Genomic DNA, 17,730 nt, shown 5'->3' with positions numbered 1-17,730 from the left:
ACTCGTACCCTTCTCTCCTCTCTCTCAATTTCCCTTGCTTTCGACTTCGAAGATGAAGAAAAAAATGAACAAAAAGTATCTCATGCCGACTTCAAAAGACTCACTTACTGCTTTCAATGAGAATAACGCTGGGACGCACCCTCTGAAACCAGCATGGCACAATAGATTGAATCAGAATAGCATTCCCCGCTTCTGATGAAGGACAGGGGAAATCTCCAGTGGAGTTTTAAATGACTTTAATAAAGATACTTGGTCTTTCTTGGTACCAAGACCAAGATTTGTCCAGTATCTTATGCAATTCCACCATGGCCATATGTCAGCTGTGTAATAGCTTTCTATGTTTGACTTTTACTTAACATGGATCATATTTCATATTTAGAAATGCACCATTTTACATGTATGTGTGTATGTATGTAGTGTGTGTATAGATTTGTATGTTTGTATATAGGTATTTGTGTATATGTAAATATAACTGTATGCATATCTATTCCCAGAAAATGGCTTGAATCACATTTTAAAAACACTGCTCTCTAAAGAAAGCTTAAAACCAATATGCAAACGCAAAATACAAATCGAGAGAAGCAGGTTATCCGGGCAGCATGGCAACACAACGTCCTTGAACGTGACGGATGCTCAAGGCATCTGAGCGAAGTAGAAAGACAGTAATAGAGTGCAGCACTTTGTACTGAGAGTATTCAAAGTTTAACTGCCACTGAGTGACAAGCCAGTGGCAAGATAAGAATGGTGGACGCAGTACAGTGACATGCCGCTATTGTGGAAGAGAGGGTGCAGTGGATGTCGGCAGTCTCGATGTGAAGTGTTATCAAAGATAGGTTTGAGGCACTAGGATTTGTTCACTTTCAATCAAACAAGGTAAAAAAATAAAGGAAGGAAGAACATTTTCTTCAATTGATACCGGTTTAATAACCGGAGCATAGCATATAAAGTCTGAATGGCTTTCGGTTATGATTCTGATGTTGGCTATAATGCAATACGTCACAATGTAGCGTTCTTTTTCCACCCTAGTCATATAGGTGTGCATGGATAGCTGTAATTTTGTATTTTACCATGGCAGAAATATAAAGATAAAATCATACAATGATCAATGTGAATATCTAATATTGATTCTTGACGCCACCCAATAGACTTTCCTTCTCTTCAAGTCAATCTCCCATCAATAGCAAAGCACATATTTATTTATTTATGTCCATCCTTTCTTTCTGTTTGTTTCACCTAGATTGAAGAAAGCAATGCACTTGTTTGGAGAACATTACATCTCTTGGGACGTGATTTTCCCATGTTCTCCAAAGACTGTACACACCTCTCGCTATGCTTGCTCTTCGTCTGCACTGCACCTCGAGAGAAACCCATCTTTATTGACCCAAAAAGACTGCAGCAGCAGTAGTAGCGCCTAGCAGCACTGAGCGATCGAAGCTCCTCCGCACTGAGGCGGGACTCACCCCGACGCCGTCCTCCTGCCGGTACTGTTTCCAGGCCCGGCCTGTGTCGCTGTAGAGGAGCATGTAGCTGCTGACCCAGTCCGAGCTGTCGTAGCGCCCCTGTGTGGCCACCGCCGTCACCTCCATCCTGTCCCTGAGGTCCAGCTGCAACCAGGGTTCCTTCTCTGTCGGCATCGGAGACCAGCCTCCCCCCCCTATCGGAACCCAGACACAAAGGAAACAGAGGAAACAACGACGACGGCATCTTCATTATGGGAGGGTAGGGTTCACGGAGATGGGCTGAGTTCGCCCGCGTCAAGCCGTCATGAACATATACATATGGCTGGGAGCTTGACCTTGAACAGATGGTAGACGGCCACGCCATTTTACCTGCATATATGGGTCGGCTTGATCGTATGTGTGTGTGTGTGTGTGTGTGTGTGTGTGTGTGTGTGTGTGTGTGTGTGTGTGTGTGTGTGTGTGTGTGTGTGTGTGTGTGTGTGTGTGTGTGCCTACCTGAAATATTGTAAGTGCCAGTGTGTCAGCATGTGTGGGTGGGATGTGTGGGTGTGTGTGTGTGTGTGTGTGTGTGTGTGTGTGTGTGTGTGTGTGTGTGTGTGTGTGTGTGTGCTTGTCTATGTAGATTTGTAAATGTGTGTGTGTGTGTGTGTTTGTGCATGTGTGTATACATGTGTGTGTGTGTGTGTGTGTGTTTGTGTGTGTGTGTGTTTGTGCATGTGTGTATACATGTGTGTGTGTGTGTGTGTGTGTGTGTGTGTGTGAGTGTGTGTTTGTGACTGTGCATGTGTGTCTGTGTGTGTGAGAGAGAGAGAGAGAGAGAGAGAGAGAGAGAGAGAGAGAGAGAGAGAGAGAGAGAGAGAGAGAGAGAGAGAGAGAGAGAGAGAGAGATGAATGGCTAGCAGAGCAGATGAATATGGATCAGTGCAATGCTGCATGTGGTGTTGTGATGTTCTCAGTGTAGCGTGTTGATCTGCCAGAGATGAAAGAACCGTTTATGCATCGCCACTGACAAACAAAACACAAACACACAACATAAAAATGAGGAATAGAGAGTCCCAATATTTGTTTCTCCTCCCCGAGTGTCAATGGGAAATTTTATTAGACTTGAATTTATGCTGTCTATTGTGGATTATTAAATCGATAAATTAAAGACAAATATTGGCAAGCCCTTGTGTCTAAACTGGCAAAATCAACAGTTACTTTGGACTAGTTCAGAAAACCTCTTTGCGGAGGCCCGCATTTGTAGCCCTCTGTGGAAGAGACACTGACAGTGAAAAGTAATTTTGTAGGTTACTCTATAGCGTCTATTCCTTCTCCAATCACAGCCCCAGCCGTGGTAAACCCATTGGACACCTCGGCCATGATCCATTGATTTATTGCACTGCTTTCAAACTTTATCTTCAGAGAAACAGAGCTAAATAGAAATTGGGAAATTGACCTTTCTATTTGAGATTGAGGAATGGTTATAAACATATTTCAACTGCAATCCTGTCTAAGTGAAACAAGAGTTCTAAACGTTTCTGCGTTCAAAATGGTGTTCTTGTTATTTTATTCTTGATGCCGTTTTAAATATCCTCCGTTCGCACTATGGAAAAGTCAGTCCGACAGATTGGAATGCAATGAACACATACAGTCAAACACATTGACGCAGAATGCCCACGCATTTATTCATTATTTCCGTGCCAAAGCAAACTGTGTTCTTTTCTTTACATTTGGATTTCTAGTGACTCCTGAGGTTTTTCCTCCTGTCGATATTGAATGAAACTGTGTTTTTGTGCCATCTAGGAATGTGGATTAAAACCCTTGTAGGGAATTTAAGCTATTGTGTAATCTTTTGAGATGACCAACGCATGCTTGCGTACGGATAGATAGCATGTCTGACAGTAGAAAAAATACAAGGTTGTTATTGTTTTGAATGCATTGATTGAATGTTTGCTCATGGTGCAAATCACACTTGATAATGGACTTTCAACTAGCCACTCAGATGGATCAATAGTAGCTATTTATTCACGTCATAGGAGGATTTAATAACATACCAGGGGTCATATCACACACACACAAAAGTGTTTTTAAAGTGTCTTGATCGCAACAGCAAGGAACAATTGACGTGAGCTAAAGGTTTTAAGGCTAGTTACACTTTTTTTGCTGGTTAAACAAGTTATTTATTTGATGGCATCAATTAGTAATTTTTCCCAAATCAATTACATGGCAAATTACGGGAAATGCGTCCCAGGCCTCCCTCGGGAGGGATGTAGGTTATTGATATGACCACGGTAACTAGATAGTGGAAGATGGGAGAAAATTGATTAATTATGATTTCCGTCATGTTTCGGAAAAAATTATGCACTGGCATTTCATAAGGAAACTAATATAAATGTTTCATCCCCTTTCAGGGCGTGATTACATGTAGATATCGTGTTAACAGATAAAGTAAATGAACATTTAAACCATGTATGTGAGTTATATATGCGAAGATATTTGCTTATATCTTTTCTAGCTAACAAGCCAATTATGTTTGTTGTGCCAACAATGTGTACAAATGTTATTTGCTCATTCTGACCTGATCCTATTGTTTTACAAGACTTAGGAGGTATGGCTTTGTAGATTACTGAGACTTATTTTAATTGAATCGCGAAACACACAGCTTGCTATTAATTCCTATTACGCATTTTGTCATTTAGGTGTGTGATTATAGTCAGCTATCCTGTTTTCTCAAGATGATGAGAATATCACACAGTGCATAATTTATGGAGACATGAAAGCTACATATCACATGTTGTTCCCAAAATAAAACGTTTAAACATCATCCGAAGATGGTGTGAATATAATTTAAAAAGGAAAACTTATTTGAACATATAAAATGGGTGATAGCCGAAAAATACGACGGTGTAAGAGTTACACCAGATCAATTAACAACACAACGATGTGGTCAAAGATGATGGGTTTAATTTGGAGAATGGGGCAGTTGGTGACCACTGCAAATCACGGGTTTAAGGCGGTAGTTAAAATAATAATTCTTTCCCACATTTATGTCCGGCAGAGTTTTTTTTATTTTGTGTGTTTTTTATTAAGTCTCTGACACTGACACGCAGTCTTGGCTTGTCCTCTGGTGCCTGCCAGGTCCGTTATGATGTGGTGGAAATTCAGGGTCGTGATTAAAGTGTGTGTTGGATAACGGGAGGCATCGTGAGTTTCATGAAGATGTGTTGTCCCTGGGGGTCTCCTCCGCTATCAGGTTGAAGAAACAGGTCAACTCAGCCAGGGAGGTTCATTACTCAGCGGCTATGGGGAGCTGGGGATGTGGCGGTTGGGTGGCGGGGGGGGGGGGGGGGGGACACCAGCATGGGAGCAGATGAGTGCGGAATATCAAGCCGGAGTCTCGGTCACGGAGGATGCAGCGTTTACTAACCGACCACTCAATAACCCCACCCCTTTCTCCACAAGCCTTCCTGTCGCTGTGGTGAAGGTTGAGGTCCGGGCGGAGGAAAACGTGTCCATGAAACAGGAGGGGTGGACCTGACTAGCATATGATGTTCCTGTTAAACATGCAGGGGTTTTCTTGCATCATAAACCATGCCCAGAGTCTTTTCTCTTCTTTGGCTGCATACAGGGTTGGCCGTGTTCCAAGGGGGATGGCCATTTTTCCCTAACCTAGATTTTTTTTTCAGCCACTGTTTTCACAGAAGATGAATTATTGCATCTCTGGGATCAGCCGCCTTTAAGGGCTAATCTTTGTATTACTGGGGCATTTTCTCCCGGAGTCTCGTGACTTCAAAGATCTCTAGGTATTTTTGTCCGGGATCTGTTGCTCTTATTCTGGCATTGGTGCAGAAAAGCAGGCCAGCTGAGAGGAATCTAATAATGTTTTACTTCCAAGAAGTCACACAGGTGTTTACTGAGTTTGGGGATCCATCTTCCATTTTAGAATGACACTCGACGGACAAGAATGCCATTCGGCCTTCATAGAGATAGCTGTTAATATTCTGAAATCCATTTGGCTTATTTAGTATTTATGAGTCATTCGGGAGAGCAACTACACATGCTCAAGGTGGTGGTGGTGGCCGTGGTGGAGCTTTTGAAGGACAAAGAGTTTTGCCATTCCTTGGAAATTCACGAGAAGCCATGATCTATGTGGGACACAGTTCCAGTTTATCAGTTTAACAGCCAGACGGTTGTCTGGTTGCTGTATACACGGTGTGCACACCATCGCGTGCCTTAAAATACGGGCTTTGTCTGCTGTATCTACAATGTGCTTGTTCTATAACTCCTATCGTGACAGCATGTCACACACTGTAACCCAGAGTATACATTTTCTCCTTCTGAGGGGCTGTCAGGGGCTGTGTGTTGTTGCTACTGATGACTTGCTGAGAGCCAGAGCAGGCATTGACCTCGCCTCTGTCCTTGAATTACTGCCGGAGCTGTCAAAATTAGCGCACAAACACAATGTGACTTTTGCTGTTTAGATTAAGGTACACATTAGCTTTGGTAATGGACTTGGCTGGGTGGCATGCTTTGTTCCTTTTCTCCAATCCAAATGGCTCTCACGCTTTTTTATTAACATATTTGATATTTTTTTCTCCTATAAATAACATTTTACACCAGCCAACTTCAATGAAATTCAATCCGCGGATTAGTCAAAGCACAAAACTATTTGATGATGACTTGAATCAATGAATGGGTTTATTGAATATATTTAAAGATTATAAATGAATTACTTATCACTTACTTATAGATTCAGGAAGGGAAATATGTGGATAGCTGTATAAAAGTAATTGTTATTGGCAAATACCAATTGCGTTATTTTTTTAAACAGATTGAGTTCTGTGTGCGTAATAGACAGGCGCACACAATAGTCGCTCATCCATAATTGTACTTTGTGCCGATTCGTTGGAAAAGCACCAAACAAAAAGTACAATCACACTGGCTTTGTCTTTCAACTATCTACCAAGTGCAAATGTTATGCAGCAACAAAGCCTGAAAGCAGACTTTGCATTGTTTTCGATAAAACTTACTTTGTGAAACAATACATTTCCTTTTCAATACAACGGAAAAACAATTTGTGTGACCTCACAAATGGAATTAATTTACCCCTTTATACCGGATGAAAAGAGTGTGGAAACAAGAGACACATCACACACCAACCACCACCCACCCTTTGTTACTCACCCTCTCGCCTGTTCAGCTTTGCAAACTGGGGCGCATTACCCACAGAGGACTGGGAAGAGCTGTGGAAGGAGGCGTCAGGTAACGTGGACACCAGTGGGCCATCGCAGTTATCTGGGGGATTAAATGCAACAAGGAAACAGACGGGTTAGATCAGAGCTATTTGGACTTGTTCTCAACTCAACGCACCTCGCTCCTGCAGATGTACCACTTTGCGCTCCCCTGTTCAACTCAACTGTGTATAGTGATGCCTCAGAAAATGAAATGCGTAACAACAACAACAACAACCAGATAATGGGAAATGGATCACATCGGAATGGCACAAATCTCAACATGATCCATGTCTAATGTTGGGCTTCTGTGGACATCTATATAATCACAGGAAAAGGGTTACCCATTGGAAACAGGCATCAACCACGGTTCACATTGAAGATCAACGATGGATTTTAAATTGGAAATTATCAGCAGGCTCTGCCATAGTCTCTCTCATTTGATTGCCGCGGCCCAGCTGGATGTTATCTGGAGGGTCTGTCCTTATAGGGTTTTGAAATTGTTTATGCAAAAACAAGAGCTCTTCAAATGACCATCAGCAAACAGAATGAGAATAGCAAGAAGGGACATGGCTCTGCCAAGCAGATAGAAGTCACTTTAATCTGCCAATGCTGGAAAAGAGTCATTTTAGAGTTGATAGGAAATCAACAAACATCACCTCCCCTTTCTGATAAAAGACCAGAAGTTGTTTTTCTTCTTTCCCGCTTTCCCGTTATTTTAGGTTTGTTATGTTTGTCTCTAGTCCCCTTTTCTAAATTCAACGCATTAATATATTCAGAGTGATGTCAGAAAAAGCCCATAGGGCATTCCATTTGAGGTTGCCATGTTCAATGGCTTCACAACTTCTACTGCAAGGTTTCACTTGAATTCCTGGTGGACTGTCCCTCCCTTTGAGCCGTAGCTATTGTACACAGAGCCAGAGGCCAAAACCAAGAGAAATGTTTCTGTCCATACTCCTCTTCAGACAAATACTGATTTGAAAACATTATACATATTTAATGTTTTTCTTCACCTTTCTTTATTGTGTGTTAATTATATTCAAAATGCAATGGTACAGTAGTATGGTATCATAAGACGTTGCGGTCAGGTGTTTTACAGTACTGTATGGTCTAATCTGGATTTCATAAGATAAAACTCCTCTGCACCATTTTGCTGATGCATTATTGTGTATTTGACTTTGGCTATGAACGACCGGAGCCGCCAATGCGATGTGTCAGTCAGTCCCATCCGAATCAGGACCGAACTGTGTGTGCCGAACACACACAGGATCCAAACAAGAGTCGATCATTAACAAGTACAAGAGCCCCCTGCTGCCAGACACGTCTGCACCACGCGATCTGATTACGTCGTGCGACACAAACGGATGACAACGTGTCTTTAGTGTGTCTTTCGTACAACGCACGGCTTGTTGCTACAATACAAGAAAGACAAGGGCGCTCATTTGCCGCTTTCCCGGGCAGTCCCTTCAAGCCTATCAAGATGTACTGGCCATGAACGCCTCAGCTCATTGTCTTCGTGGGGCCGGGGTGCGGCGGATTATCACAGCCCCTGGAGGTTCATAACCCAACAGTGAAAGCTCCCACACATCGCTGCACACTGCATTCCATTTCATCACAGAATTTCCCCCCGCAGTCCAGTATAGTAGCCGTCCATATGCGGCGTATGCATTGGTATTCTTTTTTATGTGAAAGTCCATCTTTGGTTTTCTCTGCGTCTCTCTCCTCCCTTGTGCATGTGTTCTATAGATAACACACCCACACACATACACACACATATCTATCAGTGAAGGCTTAGATGATGCTCAGTTCATGAACAATTTGTATATTAAATCACTTAGGCTGCAATTTATCGGAATACGAGTCAAAACTTGAATTCCGAGGACTCCGAGAGCGTTCTGCCAATATTCAACACTATATGCATATGTTGATGAAGATGGAAATGATTAAGCTATGAGTACAACAGAGATGTGTGTATACTTTTCAATCGAACAGTTCAATATAAATTAACAAACATATGTTATGTATGACACATCCATACGCTTTCAAAATGTATAGCTAGGGTTCCTAAATTCTGCCTAGTCCAACATTTTCTTCAAGAGAGTCCATTTGAGTTAGTAAAAATGCTGACAATGTACAGAAACATACCGTTTTAAATTAAAATCACTCCCACACAACAGGAGTTGCTAGAACATCCACTTTTAGTAATATATGCCACATCCAAAACAACCTCTTGACCAGAGCATAGATCTGCTCTTGTTCAGATCTGCTCTCTAAATGTTTGGAAAACATAAAGCGATGGGCAATCCCAGGTAGCTAATGTGGAGGGTGAAAAACACTTTGGCCGAGCCAGTATTGTTTTGGGTTGAATCCTGTGCTATTGTATTTAAATATGAGCCTGACTCACTGGACATTGTGAAGTACGCACTCATAGAATAACCTTTGCCTCACCAAAGTGAATCCAATAACGTCATCTAGGATTGTGTGTCTGAAATGGAGTCTGCGTCATCTAATGACATGTTCAATGTTCTAAGACAGAACAGCTTAATGCATAAGCCTATCACCCCCACTCCCTATACACACTAGAGGATCAAGCAGAGAACCTCTACGTGGTGATCCTAGTAAACAACTCATAGTCGGCTAATCTCAGCAACTCAATTTCCAGAAGGAAACTATACACCCCCACTCCCAATGAATAGCAGAATAGGGTTAGGGTTAGGGTTAGGCTGTAAATTAGGCAAAAAACATTTTTGACGTAGCATCTTATGTTTGGTTTTCGCACAACCGTTTTGGGCTATAGATTTACCTTCAATGAAGTTACTGAATTATGTTTTTGGCCACCAGCAGCTAAAGGGATCAGTATTTTGGGATACGAGGGTGTGACGTGATCGGCCGCCAATATTCTATGGGAAAAACATATTTAATCATTAATAACTTTTTATTGAAATATAATTGCCCACCAGGATCACGCATCATTCATAATATGAAGATGGTCTTTATATAGACTCCATATACAGAAGTAAATGATTGGCTTTGTAATACAAGCCTGAAAGGATTTTTTCTTCCTGATGTATTAGAACGGTGGCCACCACCTTCGCCAACCACCTAGAGGCCGTTAGAGGAACTACATGTTAGCCTCTTCCGCATGAGCCTCAAGCAGATGGTCACAGCTGACGCTTCAATGCAACACACTCAACCAGAGAATGCATGTGTTGTTTTTACCAGTTCCTCTTTGCCAGCAAACACAGAGCCCAACCCCATGTCATCACTCACTCCATCACACCTCCATTTCAGCAATATGCGACGTACACCCACCACAAACAAAATTGATTGACTTGTGAAAACTGTGTGCTCGACTCCATTCTCCAGGGCTACTACGCTACACACCACACACACATAGACAAGGGAAGACAAATGTTGAAACAGTACCTTATCTACACTATACAATTTTCCTTACCCTTGACTAAACAACTACTATCGTCATTTTAAACAACGCTCCATCTCTGCAAGACATATGCATTAACCGGCATGTGATGGCTTCACATCTGCATTAGACCCAGCAAGGGGGTTTCGGAAACATCTGCACTCAATTCATTTTCAAAAGGTAATTTGCAGTGGGGATAGTTTATCCCCCCGATGGCATCCCTGAGTGTCTCGCTGCCGGCTTAAAAGTAGTTTCAAGAGGTAGCTTTCAATTCCCCACGGTCATAGATGCAATTAGATACAGAGCACACCGAGTGTGTACATGGGGGGCAATTACGGGTCGGTACAGGTCCACGTCTCCACTGTGAAGATTGCATGATCGTTACTTTTCTTTCTATCCATGATGGGAGCTGAATTATGGACTTGAGTTGTTGAGATGATTGTTCTTGTGTCGTCGTCGTCGTCGTCGTCGTCCCCCCCCCCCCCCTCCCTCCCTGCTCGGTAGAAAAAGACACAATCAAAAAAAGAAGATTTGTTTTGCACTTCAATCAGAGGACTTGCCTCAATGATTACATTACAGTTTAGCCGCGTCACCTGCCCGGAAAGTTCATGAATGGACTTCGTAACTTCCACAGTAAGGGGCCGCCATAGAAGAGAACATCTGAAATGACCAAATATGGTGGCAAGAGGTCATTGAAAAACACACAAACCTGTCAAGTATTAAAATAATTGGAAGTACCCACCATTGACAGAACACAATCAAAATGCGATTATAAAATAGAAGTAGACCCATTCAGTGTGGTTACCAAAGCAACATGCAGCACTTCACTCGCAGAACCCACCTTTAGTACATTCAGCAACCCCCACATCTTTTATGCAGAAGGTTTTTGTTTCAATATATGCTTTTGTTCAATACACTGCAAATAGAAACCCCAGGTTCCTTGAAATTACAAGCAGTGCAATTTTAGCACTGGCGGTGGGCTAACCAATTTACACGTAGTGGGCAACTGGACAAGCAATGATAAATGTTTTTCGGGCAGAGACAAAGCCAACGCAATACTGTGATGGCAGGAAACCAGTAGGTCTAATCATATTTACACTTACTGGAAGCAAAGAATTAGGAGACCGTTTGCCAAGCCTGTTAAACACTATTATAGCATGTCTCATAAGTGATCTCAAAGGTGTTGATGAGGGATTCAAAACCGTGCTAAAGATATCCAGAGAAGAAGGAATCTGTCAACGATGCATTTCAACATTTCAGTTGTAAACATGAAGAAGAGGGGGAACCTTGTGAGAATGGGCTGCGTTGTCTATAGTACACGGCATCTAGTCGACACTAGCGTCTGTATCTTGGGGCAAATTCCTTAATTAACCGGTACATTGCACTTTCACAGGTCAACAGCAGCCATGGACAATTAACATCAGTAGTGAAATTTGATCCTGGATGGTACTAATATGCATTCCTTCCACACCTCTTTATTGTAGTAAAAGATGTGTGTGAGATTGTGCTTCTCTATATCTAACGATTCTTGAAAGCGTTGTTGTGAAGGCTGGCAGATTCCTCTGGCAGGAAGGCCTCTTGATAGTTGCCTTGATTAAATCTGATTGGCCTAAACAGCCGGAGACTTGACACCCGCCACGGCTGGCACCCGGTGCAATTCCTTGCTCTTTAGCTCCTCTCTTGCCCTTTCTCCATCTTGTCAGTCGGCAACACCACCGTCTCCCTGCCTCATTAGCAGTGTCTGCGTCTCATCTCCCCGAGCTCCCCAGGATGTGTTTGGGACAGCTTTTCTCTCCTGAGTTCAGGCCATCCCCCTGCCTCAATGCGAGCATCTGGTGGTGTGCGCACTGTCACTGACCCTATAACTCTTTCTCTCTGTGTCTCAATGTCTCTCTCCCGGGGGGAACTGGCAGGTAAGAACCGAGTGGGGGTCTCCTCCCTGCATCCACTTGAGCGTCCTCAGCGGTGCATGCATTACTTTGACGGGCAACAGCTTCTGACTGGAATTGCTCCCAGACAGAGTCCCTGAAGCCAATCCCCCCGCATTGTTGTCGGCCGCTGGCCCAGACCTCTCCACACTCACTCCTGGGTTCAGCCAAAAACAATAAAAATGAAATAAATGCAACAGCAAAAAGAAGGGGCTGTGAGTCCCGGATGGTCTTGTGCCTTTAGCTCGTTTAAGTTAACAGTCCCCAAGGTAAATTATTCGGCCAATTAACATTTAGGAATCCGCTCGTTGCGCTCGGTGTCGGATGGAAAAAAGGAAAGGGGAAAATGAAAGAGAATATGGCTGGAGGTTTTTTTGAATCGATTTGCACACACTGTATGGGAGTGACAGCCGGGGTTGGACCCCCTGCTGGGGGAAGGGGAGGGAAAGGGCAGGAGATGAGTGGACGCCCGCTGCAAACTGCAGGACATCAGCGGGGGCCTCCCACCCGTTTATCTAATCCCATGCGTGGCCCTTTCCAAACATCAGAGTGCATACACTACAGAGACGCTGAGCCGCAACACCAGGGCCCTCCCCAAAATCAGGGTTTATATTTCATTCAAGTCGAGAATTTAAAAGTCTAGCGACAGGTTCAAAAGGCGTTAGTTGGAGACTTAAGCTGTGAAGCATGAGTTGTGCTGGTGGAATTATACGATAGCACAGTGTTAATCTTACAGCCGTGACTTAAATACCTAAGGGATGGGGGGGAAATCTGTTCCGACACCTACAGGGTGTTAGATCTCTTCCCTTTAAACCTCCAGTAACATGGTGTCAGGGCAGTAGGCAAGCCCTTTAAAGCAAACACACACACACACAAACGCACACAAAAACACACAAACACACAAACACATTGCTATGGTTAAATGTGAGATGTGCTTGTGCATGCTTGTTTTCCATTTAATACAAGGTTGTTTGTTTGTGTGCGGTTGTGTATTTGTGTGTGTGCGTGTCTATGGGTGTGTGTGTTATTTGTGTGGGAAATCCAAACAACAAAGTATAGTATAGTTGAATAATAGTTTATAGAGAATATAGTATAAAGTACATAAGTGATTCATGCCCAGGGGTAAATGATAGGGAAAAATTAGTATACTGAGATATGACATGTAGGAGAATTATGTTGAATTGGAATTGTAAAACGATGATTTTAAGGCATAAAAAAAGTGATTTAACTGAGGCGTAGACTGCAGTTACTTTGCACAATTTCCTTTAATCTCTAGTGTGCGGCGACATTGCTCCCATAGGATTCTATCTGGCGTTAATCATTCACACACCAAAGAGAAGGTGGTTCATGATTATTAGGCATAATTTCTGTCTTATGACTTAACGTTTTTAAAGACTATGTACTGAAATAAGGTTAGGATCCACTGGTCCATGAAATGAAAATGAAATTAAATATCCAACACCCAAAAGTCTTGATAAAGCAAAATCAAAACTGGAAAAGTCTTTGCATAAGGCCAAAATAAAACACAAGATCTCACCAGAGGCCAGTTGGGCCTAGAAGGCCTGAGAGCTGAACCATCCAAGCTTTATTTATTGTTCATACCATGTTTAAATATATGTGTCACATGTTGTAGAGCCACAAGAGTCAAAATATATATCACCTACAATTTGTGAGTATGTGTCAGCAGCAGCATTAGCATGAGACTGCATAGGAGTCTGTCCTAGTACACCAACCAACAGTATATCATACCTGGACCGATTCTGAATGCATCATATAAATCAGCGACAACACAATAACCAGCAGCTATGGCGACTTAAATAGCCACTCTGTGTTCTCCAAGGCCCCAAGGTCATGTAATGTCTCTCCATAAAGCAGGCACCCATTCAGAAAATGCACTAGCCTTGCATTGTACCGCTTGCTAATAACACAGAACATTTTCCTGATGCGCTTTCTGATAGGACGATTCCTGCAACCTAGCGTGTGCATAATAGCTGACGCATAGCTATTAAACATATTGGATGCAATGAGCTCTGGTGTTTGGGCTACAACGCTTTTTGGAATCAGAAAAAAAGTCTTTAAATTCTCCTCATACTGATATATTAGGCTCTTTTGGGTCTGCTCAAACATTGATATTTATTTATTCATGTGCATTTGCACATAATTAATTTCTTTGAAGTTCTTTCTTTTGAAACATTTACCTCACTTTCAAAAGCTGTGATGTGTAATTAAAAATAGACACAGAGAGAGAGACAATAAACACGCCCTTAGATAATCCGGCTCGTTATTTATCTGCTTAGATTTATTAGAAAACATTCTGTAAACCTCATTTACTGTTTTGTATAATAAAATCCTTGGCTTAATCCTACTTGATAATTTAGCGATACTGCATGTTCCCAGACTATATCGAGAACTTTTTAGTTACCACCTTGAGACGCGGTAGAAGCGGTAGAAAACCACATGACACGCTGCTATTCAATGTTTTTAGTACTAATATCAGACATTGATAAAAGGTCTGCAATTCCATATACAGCAAAAGTTAATGAAGCAGCATCAATGTAGTCCAACAGAACACTTCAGCAGTCATTTGGACAATCCATAGAACCCCAACAGTGTTGTAGGGTTGATCAACTTATACAAACACATGATTATTAAGGAAAAAGATCACTTGAGATTTGTATTCTTTTTTTAATTTTACAAACAGGCGTGGCTCCGGGCTCTAATGATAGAGCATGGATTTTGTGTCAGTTATGCTTTACTAAAGAGCCCAGACTGACACTGACCCCACTCTAGAATAAAGTTAATGGAAGGCTACTTGCTAGTGGTCAATGCAAAATACAAAATACCATTAATACTATCTATAGGAAACATGCCCTACAGAAAGTCCTGGATATTATCTGCAACAACAATCATTTCTCTATACATATATATCTATATATATATACTACATATGGTATACACTCACACACATGCAACCTTGCACGCCTAGAATTCACACACTCTCAGTGTCACAGTGTTGCCTCTCAGTACCATTGCCTTTATAAACATTGCTTTGAAAAACGTTTCTGCTCCAAATGACAGTTTGCGCTGAGATGGTCGCTCTACTTTGCATCACAAGCAGTTGGTCTCATCTGAAGCCACTTCACTTGCATCGGTTTAGTTTAAGTCTTTTCAAAAGCCAGTAAAGATGCAACAACATACGCACCATAGGCCGAAACACATAGCAACAAATGGGAAAAAAAAAATAAACACAACACACCCAATCCAGCAGTGCTGAGATTAGAGCACTTCCAGCACGCAGGAGGAGATTAAGAGGCCAGTGATCTCAGCCTGTCGCCCTCGCCCTCATCTCCCCCCTGATCCCGGCCCAACCGGCCCACAACAAGAGCACTGGTTTCAGGGCGGACTTCACCCTCACTCCTCCCTCCATAACGTTCCCCCCGTTAGCCTCCTCAAGACACGCCACCTACTGCATGAGGGAGTGCTCCGCTCCGAAGCGTCTCTCCCCCCACTTCATAATGAAAACTGGCACCGGCTTGATTACAATTATGCCGGCGCTCTCTTCATCAGCACCGCTGCGCATTTCTCTCGGGCGCAGGAGAAACGTTTTGTTCGTGATGCCTTCCACCTTCCAGTTCTTCAAGAGTTGGTTTTATAGTTCCGCTGGGTATATAAAGCAAAGTATGTATGTCTTCATCTGGTAACTTCAGATTTTCATATGGACTGCAGTTGGATCACCCGCCTGCCAATGAGTTCATAGTTCATGCACACGTAAATGCGCACACACACACACACACACACACACACACACACACACACACACACACACACACACACACACACACACACACACACACACACACACACACACACACACACACACACACCCAGGTTAGCCTATAGGTAACACACGATTCTCCTAAGACCCACAAGAGTCCCAGTGAGGTTAAATTGTTGAGCAACCGAACACTGCACACACATACACACATGCACACACGCACACACACACACACACACACACACACACACACACACACACACACACACACACACAGACACACACACACACACACAATGAAACATAGGCTTGCAAAACGTCATACTAAGTGGAAGTGAAATGTCTGCCAATGAACATTAGACCTCAGCAGGAGGGCGTCCGTCCGTACGTGCGTTGGAGTTCTGATCCCGATGCTCTCCTGTTAGTTTTATACATGCTTTGGTTTCTACTGCACAAGGCTCCAGTTCATCTGCTTTTCCTCCTTCTTTGTCCTGTCTTTGATGCGGTCGTTGTTTTTGTTTTGTTCCTCCCCACAATGCATTTGTCACATTGTGTTATTTTAATTGATTCAGCAGATTAGGATTTCAGCTTACATTACAAAAGATGAGCTCATGAATATGCGCACTGAATTGCATGCATGCATGAATGAGTGAGTGCGCGTGTGTGTGTATTTGTGCATGTGTGTGTGTGCTTGCGTATTTGTGTGGGCATGTGTGTGCGTGAGTGTGTGTGAGTGTGTGTGTCTGTGTGCGTGAGTACGTGTGCGTCTGTGTGTGTGTGTGTGTGTGTGTGTGTGTGTGTGTGTGTGTGTGTGTGTGTGTGTGTGTGTGTGTGTGTGTGTGTGTCCTGAGATGAGCCTCTGTGTGGAAGCGGCCGAAACAGCAGCAATGACTCAGCCATAACAGGCCAGTGCTAGCCTGCCGTAATTATCATCTCTGACAGTCAACAGCACTTAAAGCTCCTGCCACTGCCTCAGTGTACACCTCCACTGTATCCTGCCTTATGTAACCTGGATCCACAGGTGCCATATGGACGTTTATAGCCTTCCATTTATAGTTTTACTGATAGATGCAGCAATACGAATCAGTAATACGAGTGCCGCACATCATTGATGAAATACACTTTGAATATTCGCAAAAAATGTGCGTTAGGGTTAGGGTTAGAGAAGAACGTGTCAGAGCAGTCTTCAAATAATGAATGACAGACAACTGAAGTGTTGCTGCAACAAGTGACAAAACAACCATATCCGAGGTGGTAACATGCAGCCTCATGTCACAGGCAAAACTTTCTGAAACAAACCCTGTCCCAAGGAAAGAAGTTCACTTGAAGGCTGCAGGAGAAATAACGTTATATTCGCCAAATCATCTGCCATTCATACGCTTTTTGTACAAGACTATAAAAATACCCTTTAGGGGTTTGGCACACTTAATGCCCTTGGGAGTCTTCACAGAAAACTAAAAATAACCCTGCAAATGTCACCCAAAAAAATAAGAAACACGCACAGCGTCGGTTTGGAATTGAACCCAAACTTTTCAGCATTCGCAGGAAGTTCAGATACTACTCTCTTCCCAGGACACCTTTGCTACAGTCTCCGTTAATGAAGCAAATCCGGAAATAGTGAAGGGCACGCCGGCTGCAGGCGGCCATGTGAGCTGAATCTATAATGGAAACCCAGTCAGCAATGGCTCCATAAATCGCAGGAATAAACTCTTAAATCTCCCAAACGTTAAACTGCCGGAGGATTTGGGCCGGGCCCTCGGCGTCCCCTATTTCATGTAACGTAAGACAAAATGCATGAAAGGAACATGCAGATGGACATGGTGTTTTATACAGGCCTAATCAGCTGGAGCACGATGGCCATATAAGACCTACTAAAAACTGCACTCGCCCTCCACTTGTTAACAATGAGCTAAAAAGACGTTGGATAGAGAGA

At 42.9% G+C, this 17,730-nt stretch overlaps 1 protein-coding gene across 1 annotated transcript in view; it reads right to left on the bottom strand.

Moving 5' to 3' along the window:
* The window catches only part of LOC115533583 (contactin-associated protein-like 5), a 71,596-nt gene that overhangs the window by 45,017 nt on the left and 8,849 nt on the right, over positions 1 to 17,730 (bottom strand). The window contains exons 2-3 of the mRNA XM_030344145.1: positions 6,627 to 6,737; positions 1,461 to 1,654 (exon numbers count right to left, since the gene is read on the bottom strand). Coding sequence (XP_030200005.1) covers positions 1,461 to 1,654; positions 6,627 to 6,737 — 305 coding nt within the window. The remainder of the gene's footprint in view (positions 1 to 1,460; positions 1,655 to 6,626; positions 6,738 to 17,730) is intronic.

This window comes from Gadus morhua, chromosome 20, assembly GCF_902167405.1.
Source record: "Gadus morhua chromosome 20, gadMor3.0, whole genome shotgun sequence".
Lineage (NCBI taxonomy): Eukaryota > Metazoa > Chordata > Actinopteri > Gadiformes > Gadidae > Gadus > Gadus morhua.
Note: the sequence above shows the minus strand (reverse complement) of the source record. Positions and strands in the feature narration are given on the sequence as shown.